Source organism: Mesocricetus auratus, unplaced genomic scaffold, assembly GCF_017639785.1.
Source record: "Mesocricetus auratus isolate SY011 unplaced genomic scaffold, BCM_Maur_2.0 Super-Scaffold_100042, whole genome shotgun sequence".
NCBI classification, from domain to species: Eukaryota; Metazoa; Chordata; class Mammalia; order Rodentia; family Cricetidae; genus Mesocricetus; species Mesocricetus auratus.
Genome location: NW_024429219.1, coordinates 6,870,792 through 6,895,941, shown reverse-complemented (window position 1 = coordinate 6,895,941; position 25,150 = coordinate 6,870,792). Strand labels below are relative to the sequence as shown.

General features: G+C 46.9%; 1 protein-coding gene across 1 annotated transcript; it reads right to left on the bottom strand.

Annotated features, from left to right (window-relative positions):
* Window positions 1-12,713: 12,713 nt before the first annotated feature.
* Rbp7 (retinol binding protein 7) lies at window positions 12,714-22,001 on the bottom strand. The gene is given in 5 exon segments (XM_040734905.1): window positions 12,714-12,764; window positions 16,038-16,139; window positions 17,391-17,545; window positions 17,548-17,565; window positions 21,995-22,001. Coding segments are annotated over 5 exon segments (333 nt in total).
* Window positions 22,002-25,150: the final 3,149 nt, after the last annotated feature.

Below are 25,150 nucleotides of genomic sequence, written 5' to 3'. Positions count from 1 at the left end.
CTGCATGGGTTTCAGGGTTGCATTCAAGCCAACAGGTGGCAAGTACCTTTACCTGTAAAGCTGTCTGCCAGATGAACTCGTGTTTTTCCTTTGCACAGGATTGGGGATAGGCCTCTGATACATTTCCCTAGGAAAGAAAAGAAAAAAAAATCTTCCTTTGGATATTTCCCATGCTTTCTCTGAAAGCTTTCCTGACATGTTGCTAGCATGTATTCTAGCTCTCTGTATTTTCCCCCTTCTCTGTGTGTATGTCATAGGCAAGGTCATGACTAGCATGACTTAACTGACCAGCCCAGCTCACCTCTGTGTCCTGTATGCCCTTGATGCTGCATGATGCGTGGCCCCCACGTACAAGAATGGATCAGGGCTTGAGTCACCAGCACTGGCTTATTTCCTGGGTTTAGCAACCACACGTGCCTATCATTAGGCAAAGCCACACAGTCCTGTGGCGATCAAGCTGTAGCCAAGCATGGTAGCTTGAATGTAATTGGCCCCCATAATCTCACAGGGAGTGGCACTATTAGGAGGTTGGCGTTTTTTTTTAGAGTGGGTATGGCCTTATTGGAGGAAGTGTGTCACTGTGGGAGCAGGCTGTGAGGTTTCCTAAGCTCAGGACACCACCCAGTGTGTCAGTCGACTTCTTGTTCCCTGAAAGATGTAACTCTCTCAGCTCCAGCACACTTCTGCTGGCATGCCGCCATGCTGCCTGCCATGATGATAATGAACTGAACCCCTAAAGCTGTAAGCCAGCCACCCCAATTAAATGTTTCCCTTTATAGCAATTGCCGTGGTCATGATGTCTCTTCCCAGCAATCAGAACCCTAACTAAGACATCTAGTAAGAGGAATACAAGTAGTTAACACTCCAAGGCTTGAACTCCATTGCTGGTGTTGCCTATAAAGATGGCCAGAAATGATGTAGTCTTGCCCAAAAGACTTCCTCCTCGTTCCTTGACAGGCATGGTGCTTCATTTTTCTGCAAGAAGAGCTGAAGAGAAGACTCTGGTTTGGAGCATTGGCTACCCTTGAAGAGGACCTGGGTTCAATTCCCAATGCCCACACACGATGGCTCACAAGTGGCGTGGCTCCTATTCCAGGGGATCTGGTGCCTTCTTCTGACCTCCACCAGCAGCCAAAGGGCATGTGGTGCAATACATACACATAGGTAATAATAATTCTCATTAACACAATACATACACACTAACAATAATTCTCATTGGGGGCTGGAGAGATGGCTCAGAGGTTAAGAGCACTGACTGCTCTTCCAGAGGTCCTGAGTTCAATTCCCAGCAACCACATGGTGACTCACAACCATCTACAATTCAATCTGGTGCCCTCTTCTGGCCTGTAGGCAGAACACTGTACATTAAATAAATAAATAAGTAAATCTTAAAAAAAATAATAATTCTCATTAACACACAAGATATAATTTTTCCCACTGTCACTTTGGGGCCAGGGAGATGGCTCAGTGAGTAAAAGCACTAGCCTTGCAACAAGACAACCTGAGTCCACTCCTCAGAAGCAATGTAAAAAGTCCCGCGTGGTGGCACTCATCTGTCATCCCTGCACTCCTGATGTGAGGTGGGGCGCAGACACAGGAGAATGGGCCAAGGCCCAAGGACCAGCTAACATGGAGTATAAAATGAGGCATCCAGAGAAACAAGAAAGACCCAGCCTCAACAAGGTGGAAGGTGAGAACAGACTCCTGAAAGCTGTCCCCAGCTACACACACACTTGAGGCACACACGTGTCCACACGATAAATAGGTAAAATTTAAGGAAATACTTCTATTTCTTCCTCCAACCTTGATCTTGTTTCTCTTCATTCTCCTGTTCTTCTCACACCCAACCACTCTCGTTTTCTAGACAGGGTCTCACGTAGCACAATCTGGTCTCAAACTTTCTCTGTGTCTGAGACCAGTCTTGAACTCCTGATCCTCCTGCTTCCATCTCTCAGGTGCTGAGATTATAGACATGGAGCAACATGCCTGGGGCTCTTTTGTCACAGGTCTTCCTAGGAGACTTGTCTGTTCTTGGCGGGTTAAATCCGGACCGCACATAAAACTCCACTCCTTGTCTCTCTTCCAGGTCTGTTCTGTGTTTTGTCTCTTCGCCTTAACCTGTCAGCTAATTTCAGGAAAGACAGGCCAACCAGCACCTCTGTTCTTATGGACAAGTGGGCCTGTGTGCCAAAGGACCAGAGGATCATTCCCTGTTCCTATTTCCAAAGTCAGTATACGTAGGAGGCTGAGACACATGCACACACACACACACACACACACACACACACACACACACACCACCACCACCACCACCACCACCAACAACAACAACAACAACAACAGCAAAACACTAAATAGTTAAAAAAAAAAGTTTGGAAGGCATAGCTTTCAACAGATGAACATAGGCACACGCCTTTAATCCCAGCACTCTGGAAGCAGAGGCAGATGGATCTCGGTGAGTTCGAGGCCAGCCTGGTCTATAGAGCAAGTTCCAGAACAGCCTCCAAAACAAAACTGATAAACCCTGTCTCGAAAAACCAAAAAAAAAAAAAAAAAAAAAAATTAACATCAGAGCATTCTGTCTGGGGGAATCAATCTGGCTTCAGCTTTGTCGCTAGAACAAAATAAGAAGCTAAAACATTCTGGGGACAATGTAGTGTCCCGTATATATGACTCACGCACAAGAGTGCAGACTCCACAAACTGACTGACAATACCCAGTAACCATTGTCTCTAGTGTCTCTAGTGTCACAGTCTCCAACTCTCTCATCTCCCTACAAATAAGGACTTCATAGAACCATGAGAAAAATCACTGTCTCCTTCCAGAAAAAAAAAAAGGTTCCTGTAACTTAAAATGTTATCACCACCGGGTGTTGGTGGCGCACGCCTTTAATCCCAGCACTCAGGAGGTAGAGGCAGGCGGATCTCTGTGAGTTCCAGGCCAGCCTAGTCTACAGAGCGAGTTCCAGGACAGCCTCCAAAACAATACAGAGAAACCCTGTCTCGAAAAAAAAAACAAGAGCACTGACTGCTCTTCCAGAGAACCTGGTTTACTTCACGGCACCCACGTGGCAGCTCACAACAGTAATGTCAAGATCTGACACCCTCACACAGACACACACACAGGCAAAAAACAAAAAACAGTGCACATAAAAATAAAACAAATATAAAAAGTGTTTTAAACAAGAATAAAATGGCCTTACACTAATTTATTTGATGTGTGAGTATGTATGTGTGGGTGTGGGCACGTTATAGCATTGTGTGGAGGTCAAGGGACTACTTCCTGGGGTCATTGCTCTCCTTCTACACTTTGGGTTCTGAGAGTCAGACTCGGGCTGTGAGACTTCAGGACAAGCACATTTACCCCACAGGCCCTTTCCTACAATTTTGTAAGTTTTTTTGTAATTGTGCGGGCCTGAGACTCAAACCCAAGGCCTCCACATGCTTGGCAAACACTTTACCATTGAGTTCTAGGCCCAGCCCAAAGCATTTTTATCAATATTTCGTTAGTTAAGGTCTCACGTTGCCCAGACCATTCTCAAACTCCCTATTTAGTCAAGGATGACCTTGAATTCCTGATCCTACTGCCTCCACCTCTCAAACCCTGGGATCACAGGAGTGTACCACTGTGTTTATTAGAGGGCATGCCTCTTCTTTGTCTCACTTTGTAGCCTTGGCTGGTCTGGAACTCTCTCTATAGAGGAGGATAGCCCTGAATTTCTGATCGTCGTCCCCCACCGCACAAGTGCAGGGTTGTACTCTGATTAGTGGCAACCCTCTGAATTGACATAAGCATCAGCTAATTTGGCTTTGTCGTCACCGTGGTACAAGGTCATTGTGTCATCAATGTCAATATTGTTTTGTTTTGTTTTCGTTTTTGGTTTTGGTTTTGGTTTTTCGAGACAGGGTTTCTCTGTGGCTTTGGAGGCTGTCCTGGAACTCGCTTGGTAGTCCAGGCTGGTCTCGAACTCACAGAGATCCGCCTGCCTCTGCCTCCCGAGTGCTGGGATTAAAGGCGTGCGCCACCACCGCCTGGCGAATGTCAATATTGTTAACTACACATTTAAACCTTTTGTTTCACATTCTTTTATTACTTAAATTATGAAACAGTCTTAAGAATTTACTCACTGTACCTATTCCCTATTCGTATAATAAACTATTGCTTTTGGTGTGACCTAAAAAATTTCCTTTTCAGTGTCATAATAGTATATATTAAATTCATCATTCTTTTTTGTCTTCTCTTTCATATTCTGGGGACTTAATAATGATTCATGGTGAACCTCTACAAATAAATGCAGAATTGAGTTCAACCTAAGCAATTAGGATAAAATAGCGTCGTGAGGCTGGGGATGGCTGGGGATGTAGCTGAGTTGGCAGAGCCCTTGCTTCCCATAGAATCCCCCCGCCACACAAAGGAGGCTGGGTAGTGCAGGTCAGTAATTCCAGTACTTCCAGTACTCTGCAGGCAGGGGAAGGAGGATCAGGAGTTCAAGGTCATCTTTGCAAGTTCAAAGACAGCCTGTGCTATTTGAGGCCTTGTCTCAGAAATAAACAAACAAAAACCAAGGCTGAAGAGATAGCTCATTACTGCTCTTGCAGAGGACCCAAATTCCCTTCCCATCAACCACATCCTGTGGCTCATAACACCCTGTGACTCCGGCTTCAGGGGATCTGACACTCTCTTTTGACCTCCATGGGCACCCACTCACGAGTGGCTCTCTCACGGGCTCTAGCACACGTGTGCATGAGAATGTGTGAACACGTACACACAGAAAAATGAAAATGTTTATTGTGCGTATGAGTGTTTGGCCTGCACGTTTGTCGGTGCACAACATTCATGCCTGGCGTCTGAGGAGGCCAGAAGAACTCATCACACCTGGGACTGGAATTACAGGTGGCTGTGAGTCGCCATGTGGGTATCCAAAATTGAACCTAGGCTCTCTGGAACAGCAGACAGTGGTCTTAGTCCCTGGGCCATCCCTCCAGTCCATGAAAATATCTAACTGAAAGAAAGAAAGAAAGAAAGAAAGAAAGAAAGAAAGAAAGAAAGAAAGAAAGAAAGAAAGAAAGAAAGAAAGAGAGAGAGAGAGAGAGAGAGAGAGAGAGAGAGAGAGAGAGAGAGAGAGAGAGAGAGAGAGAGAGGAGGAAGAGGGCATGGTGGTGCAAAATTTAATCCATCCTGATCTACTGGACAAGTTCCAGGGAAGCCAGGGCTACACAGAGAAACCCTGTCTCTCAAAACAAAGAAAAAAGAAAACTAAATCTTTACACCTGTTTCTAATCGCAGTCTTTCTTTTTTCTTTTTCCCTTTGCAAACAGAAGTGTAGCTGAGTGGGTGTCCACTTGTCTAGTATGCATGAGGTCTTGGGGGTTTGATTTGAATATATGCAGACTTGATACACACACACACAAACACACACACACGCTGGCAGGATGGATCAGTGGATAGAAGCACTTTCCATATAAGCTTAGCAACCTGAGTTCAATCCCCAGAACCCACATAAAGGTGGAAAGAAAGACATGACTTCATGAGTTGTGTTTTGACCTCTACATACATCTTACACGTGACGACGATGATGATGATGATGATGATGATGATGAAAATGAAATTTTAAGAAGAAGATATAAAGCTTATAAAGTGCTTTGGGGAGTGTAAATGGTGTGCGTATTGTGGGAAACAGGCGAACCCCTCAACAAGTCAGACACAGAGTTTCTGTGTTTCCCAGAGATTTAACTCCTTGGCAGATATCCCAAATAACTGAAATCAGATATGCAAGCAGAATTTAATACATGAATGCTCATTGCAGCGCTGTTCACAACAGCTGAAATGTGGGAATCATTAAACGGCCGTGGACAGATGGTGGACCAGTCATTCGTGGCCTGGCTGGAAACGGAATATCACTCAGACATAAAGGGGGAAAGGGCTAATGCATGCTATAGCACAGGCAGACCTTGAAGATGTCATCCTTGGTGGAATAAAGCATATATCATATGATATCATCTATATGAGGAGCCAGAATAGGCAAATCCATAGAGACAGACTGCAGGTTGGGGTTAGCAGGAGCTCCGTGGAATCCTATTGGGTATGAAAAGTTCTTGAAACCTGGTGTGTTGGCCCAAGCCTGTAAGCCATACCTGTGAGCAAGCCCATGCCAGCACCCCAGAGACTGATGCAGAAGGATCGTGAGGGGTTTGTTGGTTTGTTTGTTTGTTTGTGTTTTTTATTTTGTTTTGTTTTCCAACACAGACAATATTTCTTTATATAACAGTCCTGGCTGTCCTGGAACTCACTCTGTAGAGTTTGAAGGCATAGTGTGAGTTTGGTTATATGGTAAGAACATACATTAAAAAAAATAAGCAGGGCAGGCATGGTGGTACATGATTTTATTTTATTTTATTTTTTTGGTTTTTCGAGACAGGGTTTCTCTGTGGCTTTGGGGGCTGTCCTGGAACTCGCTTGGTAGTCCAGGCTGGTCTCGAACTCACAGAGATCCGCCTGCCTCTGCCACCAATGCCCGGCTGGTACATGATTTTAATACCAACACTTGGGAGGTAGAGGCAGGTGGACTGCTGTGAGTTCAAGATCAGCCTGGTCTACATAACAAGTTCTTAGCTAGTTATAGCTACACAAGGAGACTTGTCTAAAAGTAAAACAACAGCATAGCTAAAGATGCAGGCATAGTGGCACACACCTTTAATTCCAGCACTCAGGATGGAGGCAGAAGCAGGTGGATTTCTGAGTTCAAGGCCAGCCTAGTGTACAGAGTGAGTTCCAGGACAGCTAGAGCTACATAAAGAAACCCTGGCCAGGCAGTGGTGGCACAGGCCTTTAATCCCAGCACTCAGGAGGCAGAGGCAGGCGGATCTCTGAGAGTTCTAGGCCAGGCTGGACCGACAGCCTCCAAAACAGAGAAATCCTGTCTCCTAAAACCAAAAAAAAAAAAAAGAAAGACAGAAAACAAGGACCCAGGTGTTGGTGGTGCACACCTTTAACCCTAGCACTCGGGAAACAGAGGCAAGTGCAGCTCTGTAAGTTCGAGGCCAGCTTGGCCTACAGAGTGAATGCCAGGATAGGCTCCAAAGCTACACAGAGAAATCCTGTTCAGGGATTAAGAGCACTTACTGTCCTTGCAGAGGACCCAAGTTCAATTCCCAACACCTACATGATGTCTCACAATCAGCTGTAACTCCAGTGCCAGAGGCTTTGACACCCTCTTTCTGGAAGGCACACATGTGGCATTCAGACAAAAACCCACACACACGAGTTAGAATAAACTCTGAATGAAGAAAGAAGACAAACTATAAAGGTAACTTTGTTTTTCAGTTCTGGGCATCAAACCCACATGCTAGGCAAGGATCCTATTGTCAAGAGGCTTCTCTAGCTCTTAAATGGTCAATTTTATGCTCTGTAGATTTTACCCTTTTATTTTTTTTTTTTAAGTACACTCTCAGGGATGGGTACTGTCAAAAGACAGAGATCAACAGCTGTTGGCCAAGACGGGAAGAAAGCCTAATCCTTGTGTACCTTTTGGGAGGTCCACTGGTGACGTCAGCCTGGAGCACTTTGGCCCCTCTTCCACAGAATCACCACATGACCCTAGAATTCCACTTCCAGGCCAAAAGGATTAGGGCAGGAATTCAAAGAGGATTTTTTTTTTACACCATTTTGCTTGTTTTTGAGTCTTACAGAGTCCCACCAGGCTGGCCTGAACTCACTCTGTACCCCAGGCTGGCCTGAAACTCGCTCTGTGCCCCAGGCTGGCCTGAAACTCGCTGTGTACCCCAGGCTGGCCTGAAACTCACTGTACCCCAGGCTGGCCTGAAACTCGCTGTGTGCCCCAGGCTGGCCTGAAACTCACTCTGTGCCCCAGGCTGGTCTTGAACCGTGGCATCTTTCTGCTTCAGCCACCCAAGGGCGGGGATCCCAGGTGTGGTATTTTAACACCTGTGCCTTTAGCAGCGCTGTTTACACACTGAGCCAGAAGGCAGTGGAAGAAAGAGCAAGCAAAATGTGGCCTAGCAGTACAAGGAGCAATAATTCAGCTCAGGAGCTGGAGAGACGGCTCAGCCGCTCAGCGCACACGCTAGCTCATGCACAGGACCCACGTCAGGCAGCGCAGCCCTGCTTGTGACTCCAGCTGCAGCGGGATCCCAAGCCTCTTGCCTCTCCCAGCAACAGTACTTGATGCCTTTACCATTGCCATGCACACATAATTTAAAGTAATGAAAATAAATCTTTAAAAATATAAGAGCATGCACTGCTCTGGCAAAGGATCAAAATTCGGTTCGGGTCTCCCTCCCTCCCTCTCTCCCTTTTTTTTTTGGTTTTTTCAAGACAGGGTTTCTCTGTGGCTTTGGAGGCTGTCCTGGAACTCGCTCTGTAGACCAGGCTGGCCTCGAACTCACAGAGATCCGCCTGCCTCTGCCTCCCGAGTGCTGGGATTAAAGGCGTGCACCACCAACGCCCGGCCCTGTGTATATTTTTATACGTATTTATTTATTATTGGTGTTCACGTCCTAACAAAGGTACGGAGGTTAGAGGACAGCCATCAGAACTCAGTTCTCTTCTTCTGACACTCGGATCCCAGATGTCACACTCAAGTTGTCAGGGTTAGTGACAAGTGCCTTTGTGTGTTGAGCCATCTCCCTGACCCGGGTGGTGGTGCACGCCTTTGACCCAGCATTTGGGAGGCAGAGGGATCTCTGTGGGAGTTGGTTTCAGTACAGCTAAGTGCTGTTACACAGAGAAACCCTGTCTAGAAAAACAAAAACAAACAAACAATAAAATCTGGGCATGGTGGCCCTCATCCTTAATCTCAGCAATAGGGAGGCAGAGGCAAGTGGATCTCTGTGAGTTCAAAGCCAGCCTGGTCTACAGTGAGTTCCAGGCCAACCAGAGCTACAAAGTGAGACCTTGTCTCCACCGCCCCCCTCCCACCAAAGGATATATATGCGTGTGTGTGTGTGTGTGTGTGTGTGTGTGTGTTCATGTGAGTGTAAGTTAAAGCTGACTTTTTTGTTTGGTTGGTTTTTTGCTTGCTTTTACTTATCTTTTTTTTTTTTTTTTGACAGGGTCTATGTATCCCTGCTGGGGCTGGAATAAATAAATAAAATTTAACTAAAATCAAGCGCCCTCTGCTTCCGCTCGGGTGTCCATGTGGAGAAGTGCAGGTCACCTCCCTAAACCACAGACTTCCCATTGTTCTCCAGTCCCTTTGGAATCCAGGCTGCTACCCAAGAAAGCTGTGTCGGTTCAGATCCCCTGCAGAAGCGGCGTGGCGAGAAGCTTCCTCTTTTATTCCACAAAAGCTGCCGTTTCTCCGTGTCGTTGCAGCAGACTGTGCAGCCCCCGCTTTGGGGGAAACGACCGAGTCCCTGCGGCGGGCGCCGGCGGCTCCGGCAGTCCTCACCCGGACACGTGGCAGCCCTTCCCAGCTCTGCACACCGAAGTCCCCCTGGTGGACGCTTCGCGGTGAAACTCGCAGTGGCCCCTCTTCCAATCCGAGTCGTGTCAGCTCTGACAGTTGGCGCCAGCCTGCAGGAAAGGAAGGAAACCCTTGGGAGAGAAGTTGCATCCTCGGCCCGGTGCGGCTTTCCCATCATAGCCTGCACCACATTGCCTTTCTTTGGTTCCTAAAAGTATTCGGATATTTCCAGGCGTAGACTGTGGAGCAGAGGCCTCAGACGCTGTTTCCCTACTGGGTCCCACCGAGGCAGGATATAAAGAGTTCCAGCTGAAGCCTCAGTTTCTAGACTTTCCGCACAATTAGCATTTTCTGTGAAGGTGACCAACAAAATGTGTCTTTTATGTATTTCCAAATAAAATGTTACAATATCGCGGGGTGTGGTGGCGCATGCCTGTAATTCCAGCGCTTGGGCGGCATAGACAGGCGGATCTCTGTGAATTCGAGGCCAGCCTGGCCTACAAAGCGATTTCCAGGACAGTCAGGAAAGAAAAAGAAGAAAGTTAAAATGTCAATGAACTATCATCCTAAGGCCTAAGTGTATACACTGTCTTTATGTTGGCCACCATGACAAGGAAAATTAGTTGTGTTGAGTCTCCTGATGCTGGGACTTCAACCAGGCTCTGGCATGGCGTTCCCATCCATCTGGGTGGTCCCGCCGGCTTGAAGACTTGTGCAGTCTCCCTGAAGCCCTCCCCCCCATTTACTCGCCACCGCTGTGTAACTGCTCCCCTCCCCCCTGAGCCTGGCTTCCTCTTCACATCACATTCCCTTCTGCGTTTTGGTCCCTTCCCCCTCCTTCAGCTGGCAAGTTCCCACAGTCCTCCCTTCCCTGCACTATTCACCTTGTGCTGCGGATCCCTCGTCTAAACTGGCTGCCTCTCTCCAGATGTGAGTCCTCTCCAGATGTGAGTCCCAGCCTGAGAGTGGATTTTCGCAGATGGGGGCTCTCTGCAGGACTTTCCTATCTGCATCTCCCAGTGCCTCCCCCCCCCGCCAACAGCCCTATCTCCTCTCAGATCATGCGACCCCTACCTTTCTGTTACTGGAACAAAATATCCAGAGGGTAGCAAGATAAAGAAGGGTTTGTGCTGGCTCACACTTCTAGGTTACAGCCCCCCAAGGCTGGTATGTGTGTGTGTGTGTGTGTGTGTGTGTGTACATACATACAGCCCCCCAAGGCTGGGGTGTGGGGTATGTGTCTGTATGTGTGTGTGTGTGTCTATGTGTGTACATGCATACAGCCCCCCAAGGCCGGGGTGTGGTGTGTGTGTCTATGTGTATGTGTCTGTGTGTGTACATGCATACAGCCCAAGGCTGGGGTGTGGTGTGTGTGTGTGTGTGTACATGCATTCCATGATACACATGGAGACCAGAGAGTAACTTGTGGGGGTCAAGTTCTCTCCTTCCACCATGTGGGGATTGAATTAATATTGTCAGACTTGAGAGCAAGAGCCTTTACCCATTGAACAATCTTGCTGACCCGCAGTTTTTATGTCTACGTATGGGAATTGTGCCTGCACGTATGTCTCTGTACCACATGCCTGCCTGCCTCCTGCCCAAAGGGGCCAGAAAAAGGTATAGGACAACAGGACACCCTGGAACTGCGTTGACAGACAGTTGTGAGGCGCCATGTGGATGCTGGCAACTAAGTCTGGGTCTTCTGGAAGAGCAGCCACGCTCTCAGCCATCTCTCCAGCCACCCAAACTGACTGGAAATTTCCTTGATGACCTCTCTTGTCATTCCAGTTTCTTCTCACCCTACCCAAGCAAACCCTGTAGCTGGGTTAACTTCGCAGTCCTTCAAGCGTCATTCCAGGCTGCATGTTGAGGTCCATGGCAGATGCGAGGTTGCATGCCTGTACTCCCAGCACTCAGGAGGCTGAGGCTGCAGGGACTCCATGTAAAAACAAACAACTCCCTGAGCTCCCCTGTTGCGGGAAACGCTTTTGGTATGTTGTGAAGGTATGCCTCTGTTTTACCTGGCCTGCCTAAGGCACCTTCTGATTAATTAATAAATTAATTCATAAATAATTAATAAAAAGCTGAATGGCCAATAGTTAGGCAGGAGAGGATAGGCAGGACTTCTGGACAGAGATAGGAACTCTGGGAAGAATCTGAAGGGCACTGGATTCACTAGACAGACTCAGGGGAAGTAGGACACATTGGATTTGGGAGAGGTAATGAGCCACATAGTAAAACATAGATTAATATGAATGAGTTAATTTGGGCTGGAGAGATGGCTCAGAGGTTAAGAGCACTGGCTGCTCTTCCATAAGTCCTGAGTTCAATTCCCAGCAACCACATTGTGGCTCACAACCATCTACAATTCAGTCTGGTGCCCTCTTCTGGCATGTAGGCAGAACACTGTATATGTGATGAATAAATCTTAAAAAAAAAAAAAAAGAACTAAAGAAAGTGACTGTAGAACAAGAAGTGTCCATGTTCATTATCCAGGAGCTGGCAATCCAAAGAATGGCCTGTTATGCTCCCCCTGTTATGCTCCCCCTGCTACATTCCCCCTGTTGCGCTCCCCCTGTTACATTCCCCCTGCCTTTCAGCTAAAGTACTTCCTACCCGCACCGGTCACATCTGTACCCATCTCCTTGCCAGTGCCGCCACCTGTCCATCTTCCGTAGCTGCTTCATCAACCTTTGTCACTAGTCTTGGGAGCAGGGATTATGTCCTGTTCCTGTTCCCCAGTGTGTAGTTTGTACACTGAGCGGGTTTTCAAACATTCCTTAAAAAATGGGTTGTGCCCTGTCTCGTAAAAACAAAAAAAAAAAACCAAAAAAACAAAAAAACAAAAACGGGTTGTGCTGGCCTTGGCCTGGTGGCACATGTCTTTAATCCCAGCATCCAGGAGGCAGAGGCAGGCCAACATGTGAGTTCAAGGCCTACCTGGTCTACATAATGAGTTCTAGGTCAGCCACATTTATATTGTATGTACTACACACACACACACACACACACACAGAGAGAGAGAGAGAGAGAGAGAGAGAGAGAGAGAGAGAGAGAGAGAGAGAGAGAGAGAGAGAGAGAGAGCTCATGTTAAATTTGCAAAGAAATAAAGTCAGCATCACTTGGAAAAGTTTATTGAAGCTGATAGCTTCTAGAACAGGCTGGGTGACATCCTTCCAACGACAAGGCCCTTCTTCAAACCAAGACAGATAAACAAACACCTGTTCCTTTTGCAAGGTAATTTAGCACTGAACGGTCGCCTCAAGTGGGCTCTGAGGCTGGACGCGGTTCAGGCTCTCTGGAATGTTTGTTTGCACACCTGGCCTTCACAGAACATTTCCTGTGACAGGAAGGCATGGAAGAAGAAAGACAAAGAAGTTGGTGTACATTCTCAGCATGTCTGATACTAAATATGTGCGGATTTTGCCTCCCGATACCAACTTAAGGTCTTCTCCACCCTGATTTCTCCTACTCTGACATGAAATGGGTGTCAACAATTTAATCCCAACATTCTTTCCTAGAGTTAGTGTAAACCCACAAAGGCAGTTTTATACTTTTTTTTTTCCTTTTGAGACAGGGTCTCTCTACATAGCACTGGCTGTTCTGGAACTCATTATGTTCCAGAACAATTCTGGAACTGAATTGCCTTGTTGGTCTCAAATTCACAAACATCTGCCAGCCTCTGCCTCTGGAGTACTGGGATTAAAGGTTTTGGTGCCATGCCTGGCCCCGATTTTATACTTTCTAAAAGCAGAGTGTTGTACCTTCTAGATCGTGTTTTAGAACTATTGACTGGTTTGTACTTTAACCTGCAGTCCTGAAGCTCTGGAACAAATCAAAGCCTACTCTGTAAAGAGTAAAGCCACAAAGCAGCAAGAGGCCTAGAGGGAGCCATACCCCTGGCCTCTCAAGGGAACGAGACACGGGCACCATGGACTTGAGTTTTATCGACAGCAGGGCCCACCCTGAAACACTATTGTTCTCGGGATTTCATCTAGTCCGAGCTAATCTCCAGCTTGTTTTGTAGCTGAAGAGGAACGTGAACCTTCCGATGCTTCTGTTGCCACCTCTCAATTGCTGAGCTTACAGATGTGGGCTCAAATTCAGGGTTTCACAAGTGCTGAGCAAGTACTCCACCAACTGAGCTACACCGCCAGCCCCTGAAACAGTCTTCTTAGATACTTAGATACTTAAATCAAAGGTGTGTTTTATTAAAATGTCAGTCCATCAACCAGATGGAACACGAAGCAGACAGGTCCCTAACTTCATATATTATATATATATTTTAATACATGAATACATGGTCAATTCAGCAGGCAGATCTCTGTGACTTCAAAGCCAGTCTGGTTTACAGAGCGAGTTCCAGGACAGCCTCCAAAACAATACAGAGAAACCCTGTCTTGAAAAACCAAAAAAAAAAAAAAAAGATTTATTTTTGGTTGTGTGTGTGTGTGTGTGTGTGTGTGTCCATGTGGGGGTCTGTGCACATGAGTGCTACTAACCTCAGAGGTCAGAAGAGGGTGTTGGATCCTGTAGCGCTGTAGTTAGAGGAAACTGTGAGTCACTTAACACTGGAAACCAGACTCAGGTCCCTTCAAGAGCCGCATCTTCTCATTTGCTCTTACTGAGTCATCTCCAGTCCCTGGAAATGGGTCTTTAAAAATATATGTTCTTTTTTTTATTATTTTTTGAGACAGGGTCTCTCTGTGTAGCCTTGGCTGTCCTGGAACTAGATTTGTATAGACCAGGCTGGCCTTGAACTCAAGAGATTCACCTGCCTCTGCCTCCCGAGTATATGTTCTTATTTTTATGTGCAAGGATATTTTGTCTATGTACACATGCCTGAAAAGCCCAAGGAGGCCAGAAGAAGAATTAGATGCCCCTGGGGCTTGAGTTAGACAGTTGTGACCCACTGTGTGGCTGCTGGAAATTGAACCCGGGTTCTCTGGAAGAGGCTCCTGTCCCAGAAAATGTTCTCTTTTATATTTATTTACTTATGCATATGAGTGCTCTATTTCATGTCTGCCTTCATGATAGAACAGGGCATCAGATCCCATTATAGATGGCTTATGAGCCACCATGTGGTTGCCAGGAATTGAACTCAGACCCCTGGAAGAGCAGTCAGTGTTCTTGGCCACTAAGCCATTTGTACAATCCTCCAGAAGATGTTCTTATATTAAATCAAAAGAAAAGACACATTGTTCTAAGTAGGACATGAAGGATGAAGGTAACTTCCAAAGGTAAAAAAACAAAAAAGACTGAGAAGGGAAGGGTAGGGTGGGTGACTGTCCATGGCTTTCTTTTTTCTAAACATATTTAGGTATTTTTTAAAGATTTATTTATTATATATACAGTGTTCTGCCTACATGCCAGATTGAATTGTAAATGGTTGTGAGCCACCATGTGGTTGCTGGGAACTGAACTCAGGACCTCTGAAAGATCAGTCAGTGCTCTTAACCTCTGAGCCATCTCTCCAGCCCCCAACTTTTTTTTTTTTTTACCATTTTTTTAGTATCATTATCATCCCTTCAAATATCAGAACAAAGAACACTCATGTCAGTGTATTGCTCAACCCTCATCAGAGCAGCTTCCTCCTGTAGTAGATGGTAATTAACATAGAGACTCATAGTTGGGTAATGGGCAGACAGGAAAAGACCTTGGAGTACTCAGTGCTGAAGGAGATGCCTTACGACATCCCTTGAGGTTCGGGGAATCTATGCAGAAGGATAGAAAGAACGTGAGAGCCAGAGGTGGTGATTGACTCCATGGAAACAGCATTTCCCAGACACAACTGGGCTGGAGTATATATATGAACTCACAGAGACTGTGTCAGCATGCCCGAATCCTGCATACATTCAAATCAGACAAAATCCAACCATGGAGAAGAAGATGGTCAAAGTCCAGACCCTAGCCAAGAACCTATTTGTAACTGATACCTTCTGGGAGAGGGGAAATCAGTTTCCTCCAATAGCACAGGGTATTATCAACCACACCCCAGGGCAGACCTCATACTCAGGCAAAGTAGACCAATGCAAAATGAATTCCATGGTTTTGTTGTGCAATGACTTGGTCTTTCTTTCTTTCCTTCCTTCCTTCCTTCCTCCCTCCCTCCTTCCCTCCCTCCCTCCCTCCCTCTCTGCCTCCCTTCCTTCCTTCCTTGTCTTTTGGGTTTTATTTTGGTTTCAAAGAACATAAAAGCAGGTAGTTAGGGAGATAGGGATGGTCTAGGAGGACTTGGGAAAGGAAAAATAAGATCAATATATACTGTTGTGACAGTTTTTTTAAATAGTAAAACACAAAATAAGAAGAAGGGGGTAGAAAGATGGCTCCCTGCTTGGGAGCACTTGATGTTCCTGCAAAGGAGGGTGCAGCTCCCTGCACTGACATTGGACAGCTCACAACCACCTGTAGCTCCAGTTCCAAGGGGATCCAGTGCCCTCCCTTTGGTCTCTGCAGACTCTGCATGCATGTGGTACACGTACACATATGCAGGTGCACACACACACACACATCACATACACACATATCACATACCACACACACACACAAAAAAGTAGAGATTTAAACTTCTCTCCCCGCAAAAATGGTTTTTAAACAACAAAACGGTCGGTACCAGGTGGAGCTGGTCCCCTTCAATCCAGTGGCTCCAGCCTCTGTCCTTCTTCTCCCCTTTCTGTACACAAGTGAGTCTGCCATTCTCCCAGGTAACCAAGCTCTGTGTGAAGCGAGAAGACGATGCTCTGCTCTTGTAGAATCCCCACATACCACCAGGTAGAGTGTAGGCCAAGTTAACCTTGTGAAATTAACAGCCTATGCTACATTTAAAAATGCTTTTATCTTGTCGGGCATTGGTGGCTCGCGCCTTCAATTCCAGCGCTAGGGAGGCAGAAGCAGAGGCAGGTGGATCTCTGTCAGTTGGAGGCCAGCCTGGTCTACAGAGCGAGTTCCAGGATAGGTCCCTGTCTCAAAAAAACTAAAGAAAAAAAGTTTTTATTGTATGTGTTTGTGTGTGGCCTACATGCATGCGTGTGGACTGTTCACATCTGGTGTTCACAGAAGAGGGTGTCCCTGCAATTGGAGCTACAGGTGGTTGTGAGCAGCCATTTGGATTCTGGGAATTGAACCTAGTTTTCTACAAGAGCAAGTGCTTTTAAGTGCTGAGCCATCTCTCCAGCCCCCAGCCCGTAGATGGTGGTTCTGTTCCACCTGGTCCCACAACCGTTTGGTCCCAAATAATCACATGGAGACTTATATAAATTATAAACTGCTTGACCAATGGCTCAGGCTTCTTATTAGCTAGTTCTCTCTTAATTTTTTTTTGTTTGTTTTTTCGAGGCAGGGTTTCTCTGTGGCTTTGGAGCCTGTCCTGGAACTAGCTATTGTAGACCAGGCTGGTCTTGAACTCACAGAGATCCGCCTGCCTCTGCCTCCCAAGTGCTGGGATTAAAGTCGTGAGCCACCAACACCTGGCTCTCTCTTAATTATTAACCCATCTCTATTAATCTAAGTATTTCCATGTGGTCTTGGCTTACCAGAGAATGCTAGCTTCCCTCTGTGTCCTTTCCCCAGAATTCTCTTCCTCTGATAGCCCTGCCTATACTCCTTGCCTGGCTACTGGCCAGTTAGTGTTTTTTTAAAATGTTTTATTTATTTATTATGTATACAGTCTACATGCCAGCAGAGGGTACCAGATCTCATTCAAGGTGGTTGTGAGCCTCCATGTGATTGACGGAATTTGAACTCAGGACCTTTGGAAGAACAGTCAGTGCTCTTAACCGCTGAGCCATCTCTCCAGCCCCTGGCCAATCAGTGTTTTATTCATCAACCGATGAGAGAAACATATATACAGAAAGACATCCCCCATAACAAGCCTATGTTCTTTCTTTTCTTTTTCTAAAGCGCTAGAAACTTTACCTGGGCTTCATTGGTGCTGAGAGCTCCACCCAGCCACACCCTAGCCCCTTACCATGCATTTTCTGTTATCCAGGCCTTTGTTATCTTCCTCAAACTCTTCTCCAACCTTGAATTTAATGAGGTAGTTCCTTAAGCTGCTGTACGTGTGGATGGTAAATGAGTTCTCATTTTGTTCAATAACCTTCTGCGGCTTCAGCAAGTTGGCGATCGAGTTGCAAAGTCAATACCTGGAAAGTTAATTGTTACTCTACTTTTTATTTTTTTACATTTATTTACGTGTGGGTATGTGTGTGTAAGGACAACTTGTTTTAAAACAGGATCTTACATTTGCATGCTGTCTTTGAACTTGCTTTGAATAGAAGGTGGTACTGAGCTGGGTGATGGTGGCACACGCCTTTAGTCTTCGCACTTGGGAGGCAGAGGTAGGGAGAGCTCTGTGAGTTCGAGGCCAGGCTGGTCTACAGAGCTACACAGAGAAACTCTGTCTCAAAAGAACAATAAATAAATAAAGAAAGAAACAAATAAATAAATAATCACTTTCACTGCGTTGGGGGGGAGCAGTGTTGGAGTCTGGTCTACTTACTTGAAGGCTAAAGGAAGAGCTTGTCAAGTAGCAAGTGTACCAAGGTATGGTAGCTTAGGCCTGTAGTCCCTATACTTGGGAGGCTAAGACAGGAGGGCTTCCTGGAGTCAGAGACCAGCCTTGTCTACATAGTGAGGTCCAGGTCAACTTGCCCTACAAAGGGAGACCTTGTCTCAAAATAGACAAAAAACCCAAACAAATAAATCCCAGAACAAACCTGCCAAGCAAACAAGAGTCAGCATGTAACAATAGATGCTGGTATCTGCCCAATCTGTGAAATCAGAGCCAGCCCAACAGACTCAGCCTGCCAGGGCAGTAACACATCAAGAGTCCTTTGGGAGGCAGGGACAGGCACCCCACTGGTTGCCATGGAGTTCAGGGTCTAGGACTCAGCTTTCCTATGGCACGCAGGGGCAGCCCAAGCCGACTCTGCCAGCTCATCTGCAGGAGTCCACAGTGGTCTCCATTACCAGCTGAGCAGGACACCTCCCTACCCCGCCACCCCACTCCTGCTCTGGAGCAGGATCTGAATTCCTGAGAAGATTGTAGCTGCTGTCAGCCTGGTTCAGAGTCCCTCCCCCGCCTTGTCCAGCAGCCCGAACCAGATCCCAACCTACTGTCCCCACTAGAGTTGGATAGACAGGTACACAGGCGCACCAGAGACTCCGAAAGATGCAGAGAGGTACCGAGGGACAGACAGGGGTAGGCAGGGATGATTGTCCAGCAGGGAAGTCAAAGGGACAGAGGAAAGAAGATAGACAAGGGGCCGGGCGTTGGTGGCGCACGCCTTTAATCCCAGCACTCGGGAGGCAGAGGCAGGTGGATCTCTGTGAGTTCGAGACCAGCCTGGACTACCAAGTGAGTTCCAGGGCAGCCTCCAAAGCCACAGAGAAACCCTGTCTCGAAAAACAAAACAAAACAAAAAAAAGCAAACAAACAAAAAAGGAAGATAGACAAGGGTTAAAGACGGGTGCGGGGACTCAGGAACAAGGCCAGGACTAATCAGCCAAGAGCATAACCCACGGGAGACAGGAGGACCTGGAACAGACAAGACAGGTCAGGCTGCCTTGGCTCAACCCTATGACCCGAGGCTAGAGCCTTGCTCCCCTCATTGTCCCCTTTGCTGCACAACACTCAGGTCCTACCCAGGTGCACTGAGGTCTGCTGGCATGGTCAGGGATGGGCAGCCAAAGCCTGAGAGTCACTGGCAGTGCTGCCCAATAGTGTCAACTCGGCGGGGCCTGGGCGGAGGGGACAGCAGGCAGGGATAGGGAAGCTGGCTCTCCCTCCTAGCTTCCTGCCCCACCCACTTCTGGTTCCATCCACGGCTCCTGTCACATCCCACCTTGGCAACCCCTATTTCCTTCGGGGCTCCCTCCTCTCGTTCAATACTAAACACCTCTGCCTCGATGTTAATGACTAAAGCAATTCTTTCAGACTCATGGCATTAAATACCGTGTCAACTGCAAATATCAGTGTCTGTGTAAGTCCAAGCCAACACACAGGCATCCCAATGAACTTTTTTTTTTTGAGACAGGGTTTCTCTGTATTGTTTTGAGGCTGTCCTGGAACTCGCTCTGTAGACCAGGCTGGCCTGGAACTCACAGAGACCCGCCTGCCTCTGCCTCCCGAGTGCTGGGATTAAAAGCGTGCACCACCAGCGCCCTTAAGGGCTGTGCTGTCTGTCTAGCACCTGCCTTGTTTATGAGACAGGGATTCAGAACCCAGGACCAGCAGCCCAGAGATGGCACCACCCATCATAGGCGGGGCTCTCCTCTATTGATCACTAATTGAGAAAATGCCCTACAGCTGGATCTCATGGAGGCGTTTCCGCAATGAGGGCTCCTTGCTCTGATGACTCCAGCTCGTGTGAGGTTGACACAGAACCAGCCAGTACAACACCCGTACCCCAAACCCTGAAATTCATGGCTTTTCTGTTCATGACCCCCAATCTTCTCATCCTCTCCCTCTTAACCCTCCCTCCTTCCTTAGTTCTTGCTTTGTGTGTGTGTGTGTGTGTGTGTGTGTGTGTGTATGTGTGTGTGTGTGTGCCCACACACACACACACAAGTTGAGGCATTGCTGGAGATGAACCCAGCCTTGCCTCTACCAGGCTCTCACCTGGTCCTTCTTGACTTGGTTTCTTGCCACTTCCCTGACAGAATTATATACTGTCTCTTCCAACTTATTAACCCCAACCACCCTATTTTTTTTTTTTTTTTTTTTGGTTTTTCGAGACAGGGTTTCCCTGTGGCTTTGGAGGCTGTCCTGGAACTCACTCGGTAGACCAGGCTGGTCTCGAACTCAACAGTGATCCGCCTGCCTCTGCCTCCCGAGTGCTGGGATTAAAGGCGTGCGCCACCAACGCCCGGCCACCACCCTATTTTTTTTATAAAGATTTATCTGTTTCATTTTATGTGTATGAATGTTTTGCCTAGATGGCAAAACTCACTACACGTGTGCAGTGCCCATGGAGGCCAGAAGGGGGCACCGGAATCCCGGAACTGGAGTTCCAGGTGGTTGTGAGTCAGCATCTGGACACTGAGTCAGCACTGGTACAGAAGCTGGGCTGTTCACAAGAGCAGCAAGCGCTCTTCACCGTGGAGCCGGCTCTCTTGTCCCACGACCTGGTTTCTGTGTGAGTTTTGGTAGCGATTTAGCTCTCTCCTTCAGATCTCTGCACTGGGGCATCTCCTCTTTCTGAGGCAGTCTACCCTGCTCTTGTCTGGGTTAGCGCCTTTGCCTTCCAGTTCTAAGGAGGAACTGTTTCTTCCAATACTGCTCTCTACAGAGAGGAATTACCAAGTAGACACGCCTGGCCTCCTTCCACATCCTATTTCTTCCTCACGGAGCTGAGGTGAGTGTCCCAGGACTAAAGGAGGGCCCAAGACATAGGACTTTACTCTGAAACTGCAATCTGGGACTTGCAGGCCACTGAACCAATTTAATCAACTGGATAGAATTAACTTGAAACTAACTTGTGAATAGAAAGACTTCGAGGTCTGGAGTTCTTACTCAGTTGGTAGAGTGTTTGCCTAGCACGTATAAACCCTGGGCTCATTCCCTAGCCTTGTATAAACAAGGCATGGTGATACATGCCCACAACTTCAAAGGTCATCCTTAGCTATTAGCAAGTTTGAGGCTAGCCTGTCTAAAAAACAAAGCAAAACCGCCAGGCGTTGGTGGCGCTCACCTTTAATCCCAGCACTTGGGAGGCAGAGGCAGGTGGATCTCTGTGCGTTCGAGGCCATCCTGGCCTACAGAGAGAGTTCCAGGACAGCCTCCAAGACAATACAGAGAAACCCTGTCTCGAAAAACAAACAAACAAACAAAAACCAAACCCCAAACCAAAACCCAAAAAAATAAAATAAAATAAAACCAAAACTAAACCAAAAGCAAACAAATAAATTACAAATGAAGCAAATCCCTCTGAACTTTGAAAGCATCTCTCTTTTTTTTTTTTTTTTTTTTTGGTTTTTACGAGACAGGGTTTCTCTGTATTGTTTCGGAGGCTATCGGTCCAGCCCGACCTCGAACTCACAGAGATCCGCCTGCCTCTGCCTCCCGAGTGCTGGGATTAAAGGCATGCGCCACCACCGCCCGGCGAAAGCATCTCTTTCTGATTCACAACTTTCCATCAGACAGGCTGCTCCAAAGTGGATTAATAGAATTAGTGATTAAATCTCCTCCAACAACAACAATAAAAAAATCAGTTTAGTTCAGAAAATAACTTGGCTTGGGGTTTAGTTTAGGACACGCATCAAGTGCAGAGAGAGAGAGAGGAGACAAGAGAAATTTAAATTGTTTCTCACAGGCATTTGGCCACAGAAATGACTAGTACCTGCTTCTGCTCCCCTCGTTTGGGGACTGCCTTTTTTTCTTGCAAGGGAGAGACTGCGTTCCTGACATCCACGACTAGTGTCCCCAGGCCTTGCGCTATGCCTGGCAAGTGCTGAATACATGCTTGATTGACTAACTGAATGAGTGAATGTGACCTTTTCCAAGGGAGAAATGCGCTCCTTTTGAGAAACCAGGGTGGGAGCAACGTGCCAGAAAGGGCTGTTGCTGCTCACCTGGCATGTCTTGAAATTTGAGGGATACACAGCCGTGAACTCTGCCCAGACTTCTCAAGTATGGGACAGGACATGAACAGAACAGTACCTTCCTCCTAGCCTCAACCATCTTACTGTTCCAAAACCTGACCTAAAGACACAACTAATAATACTCTTAGCCTTTGTGCTAGTTGCTATGGCTTTGGGCCAGCTTGAACAAAGGCCACCTATTCTGACAGGATTGAACTGCAGCTGAAGGGGACAGAGATTTAACTGGTTCATAGGCTCCAGAATCACTTCTCTTCTATTCAGAGTTTTGCTCCAGACAGGACCAGAAATTACCGCTGAAAAGGGAAGAAAATCGAAGAAGGAAGGTGTGTGCCTCCATATCCTGTGCTAGTGACTCTACCATAAACGTGTAGACAAGATGAGGCTCCGGACCTGCACGTAGAACTCCTCCTCAATAGAAATGGATGGGAACTGATGAGGACACTTGGAGTGGCAACTGTCTGTCCCTTGCTGGAATGTATGCTGATCTAAGAAAACCCATGGGCATGGTGATGAATCGCCCACCATTGGAACCTCTCCTCCCTACTATTGGGAGGCAATATCATCAAGGGAGTGTCTTTGATTCCAGAGATAGTCCCAAGTTAGTTTAAAGCTAACCCACTCACTCATCTCCTTTGCCAAGGGTTGATTTTAAGGATATGAAGCCTTCAACCAACTTGAACCAAGCGGGGAATCATGACAGGCTGCTGGGAGAAAGGTCTGATTTGAACAAACCAGCTGGGGACTCAACCTCTCTCCCCAACCCAAGCCAAACAGGCAGCTGGCGTGTTCTGTGTGGCAGGAGCTACCTTGCAGCTCAAGCGAAACAGAACTAGGACATTGTGACTGGCAGGGACCTTGATAACTCTGGTGATTCACTCGCACAAACCTGAATTCTGCCCTACATCTGTGCTTCTGAATACAGAGGTCTTTATTGTTTAGGTCACTAGGGTTTGAGCTTACTACAGAGAGAACATAAAATCGAGGCATTTTCTCCTCCAGCAACTGTCTTGCCTTGGGTCACCTACTTGAGGGTGAAATTCTGATTTAATCCTGACTTAATTTACTGTGTATCCACAGAGAGGGGTATTTGAATAGAACAAAATGCTACTTTGTAAATACTGATTGTGGTGCCCAAGATGCAGAGATCCCCAGAGACTACCAGGGAGACAAACCCACCAAGCTGCAAAAGCAAGGCTTTATTATTCATCTAGCCATGACAGGGACCCCATCTGGCTAGCCGATGCAGTAGCCTCCAGAGTCCACTGCTAGGTTTTAAAAACAAAAGTCACAGAATTACATCAGTAGGCACAGGTTGGTTTCTGATGGGTTGATATTTGAGAACAATTAGAATTTCTTAAAGTCATATTTTGACACGAAATACCTGTGTACCAATTATTCTCATTGATCAGTGCTGAGAGGGAACATTCTGTGGTTTCTATGGCATTGTCTTGTTACTTGCAGGTGGCCTGTTGTTCATAGATACCAATAGTTTTCAGAACTGTATCCTGGAGACTACAGGGGAGGGTTTGGTCTCCCCTGGAGTTTCTTTTGTGGCTAAACAGTTCCTAGAAACCAAGAATCTAGGAGTCTGGGGGGGTCTGAGTTTCTTTTTCTTTTTCTTTTTCTTTTTTTTTTTTTTTTTTTTTTTGGTTTTTCGAGACAGGGTTTCTCTGTGGCTTTGGAGGCTGTCCTGGAACTAGCTCTTGTAGACCAGGCTGGTCTCGAACTCACAAAGATCCGCCTGTCTCTGCCTCCCAAGTGCTGGGATTAAAGGCGTGCGCCACCAACACTCGGCTTGGAGTTTCTTTGTGTTCAGTTCTGGCCCTAGGCTCTGGGAGGCCAGAGGATCTGGAGTTTCCTTGTGTCAGAGTCCTACATGTCTTTTCTGTAGCCTGTCATGGCTGATAAAGCAGGGGCTTAGTGAGGGTCTGGTCCCTTCACTGTTCTCTCAATAATAATACTGTGTCGTGAAACACTTGAATTTTGTTCTGGGGACTCTGCCACCCCTGTACAGCTTGTTGCTTGTGGTGAAGTTTGGACCCTAAATAACCTACATGAACAGTTGGGAATCAGCACAAAGAGCCTTTAGCCCCTTGTTCTTGCTCTGCCACACTACTTAGGAAAGATACCATGTGGCCCATTTTGCCAGTGCCCATAAAAATGGCTCTGCTTCAACTTGACTTAAGGTCAGAGTTCAAGCCCATTATTGCTTTTTCAAGGTCAAACAGCAGAATGTTTGGCCTGAGGTGTGGCTAAACTAATGCACACACATGAGTCCAGTAGACTTTGTCAGAGCCCCTGGAACTGCAGTTAAGGCCACTGTGAGCTACCACGTGGCTGCTGGGAACTGAACTTGGGTCCTCAGCAAGTGCTCTGAACCACTGAGTCGTCTCCACTCTCTCTCCTAAGGTTCTTATGAAACATCTTTCTCCCACTTCTCACATCCTCCCACTGGTCTTTGGTATAATTGTTCCAGTGTACATTCCCCCGTGTTCATCACTCAGAGGTATGGATTAGTGAAATTCTACACATGAGATTTTATTCGGAAGACACCACGAATGGCTGTGGATGTAGCTCAGTTGGTAAAGGCATGTTTAGCATACGTGAAATCTGAGGCCCTATCCTTAGCACTGGCTGAACCAGAAATGGCTGTAGCCCAGGCCTGCATTCCAAGCACTCAGGAGGTGGAAACAGGAGGATCAGAGGTTCAAGGTCATCCTCACCTACATAGGGAGTTTAAGGCCATCTTGGGCTAGAGAACCCACCTCAAAGCAAAACAGACTGAAGAGAATGCCAGGTACAGTCTGAGAGCACGTCTGTAATCTCAGCGCTCCAGAGACTGGAGCAGGAGGATCTTGAGTTTGAGGCTAGCCCAGGCTACACAAGATCTTGTCTTACACATCTACCAAAATAGTCAGTAGGAAGAAACAATGAGGGTAGGGGCACAGGTAAGCACATTTGTCAGAATGTCCACGGAAGCCGAGTGACAGTCCATTAGACTCTTACTGGCTTTGTGTTAGTTTGGAAGTTTCCGTTTTGGAGCATAACTGTTAAGTTTTCTGTTTGTCCTGAAAACTCCCTGGAGAGCTCCCCTTGCTTTGGGAAACACAGTGCACCCCACAAGTC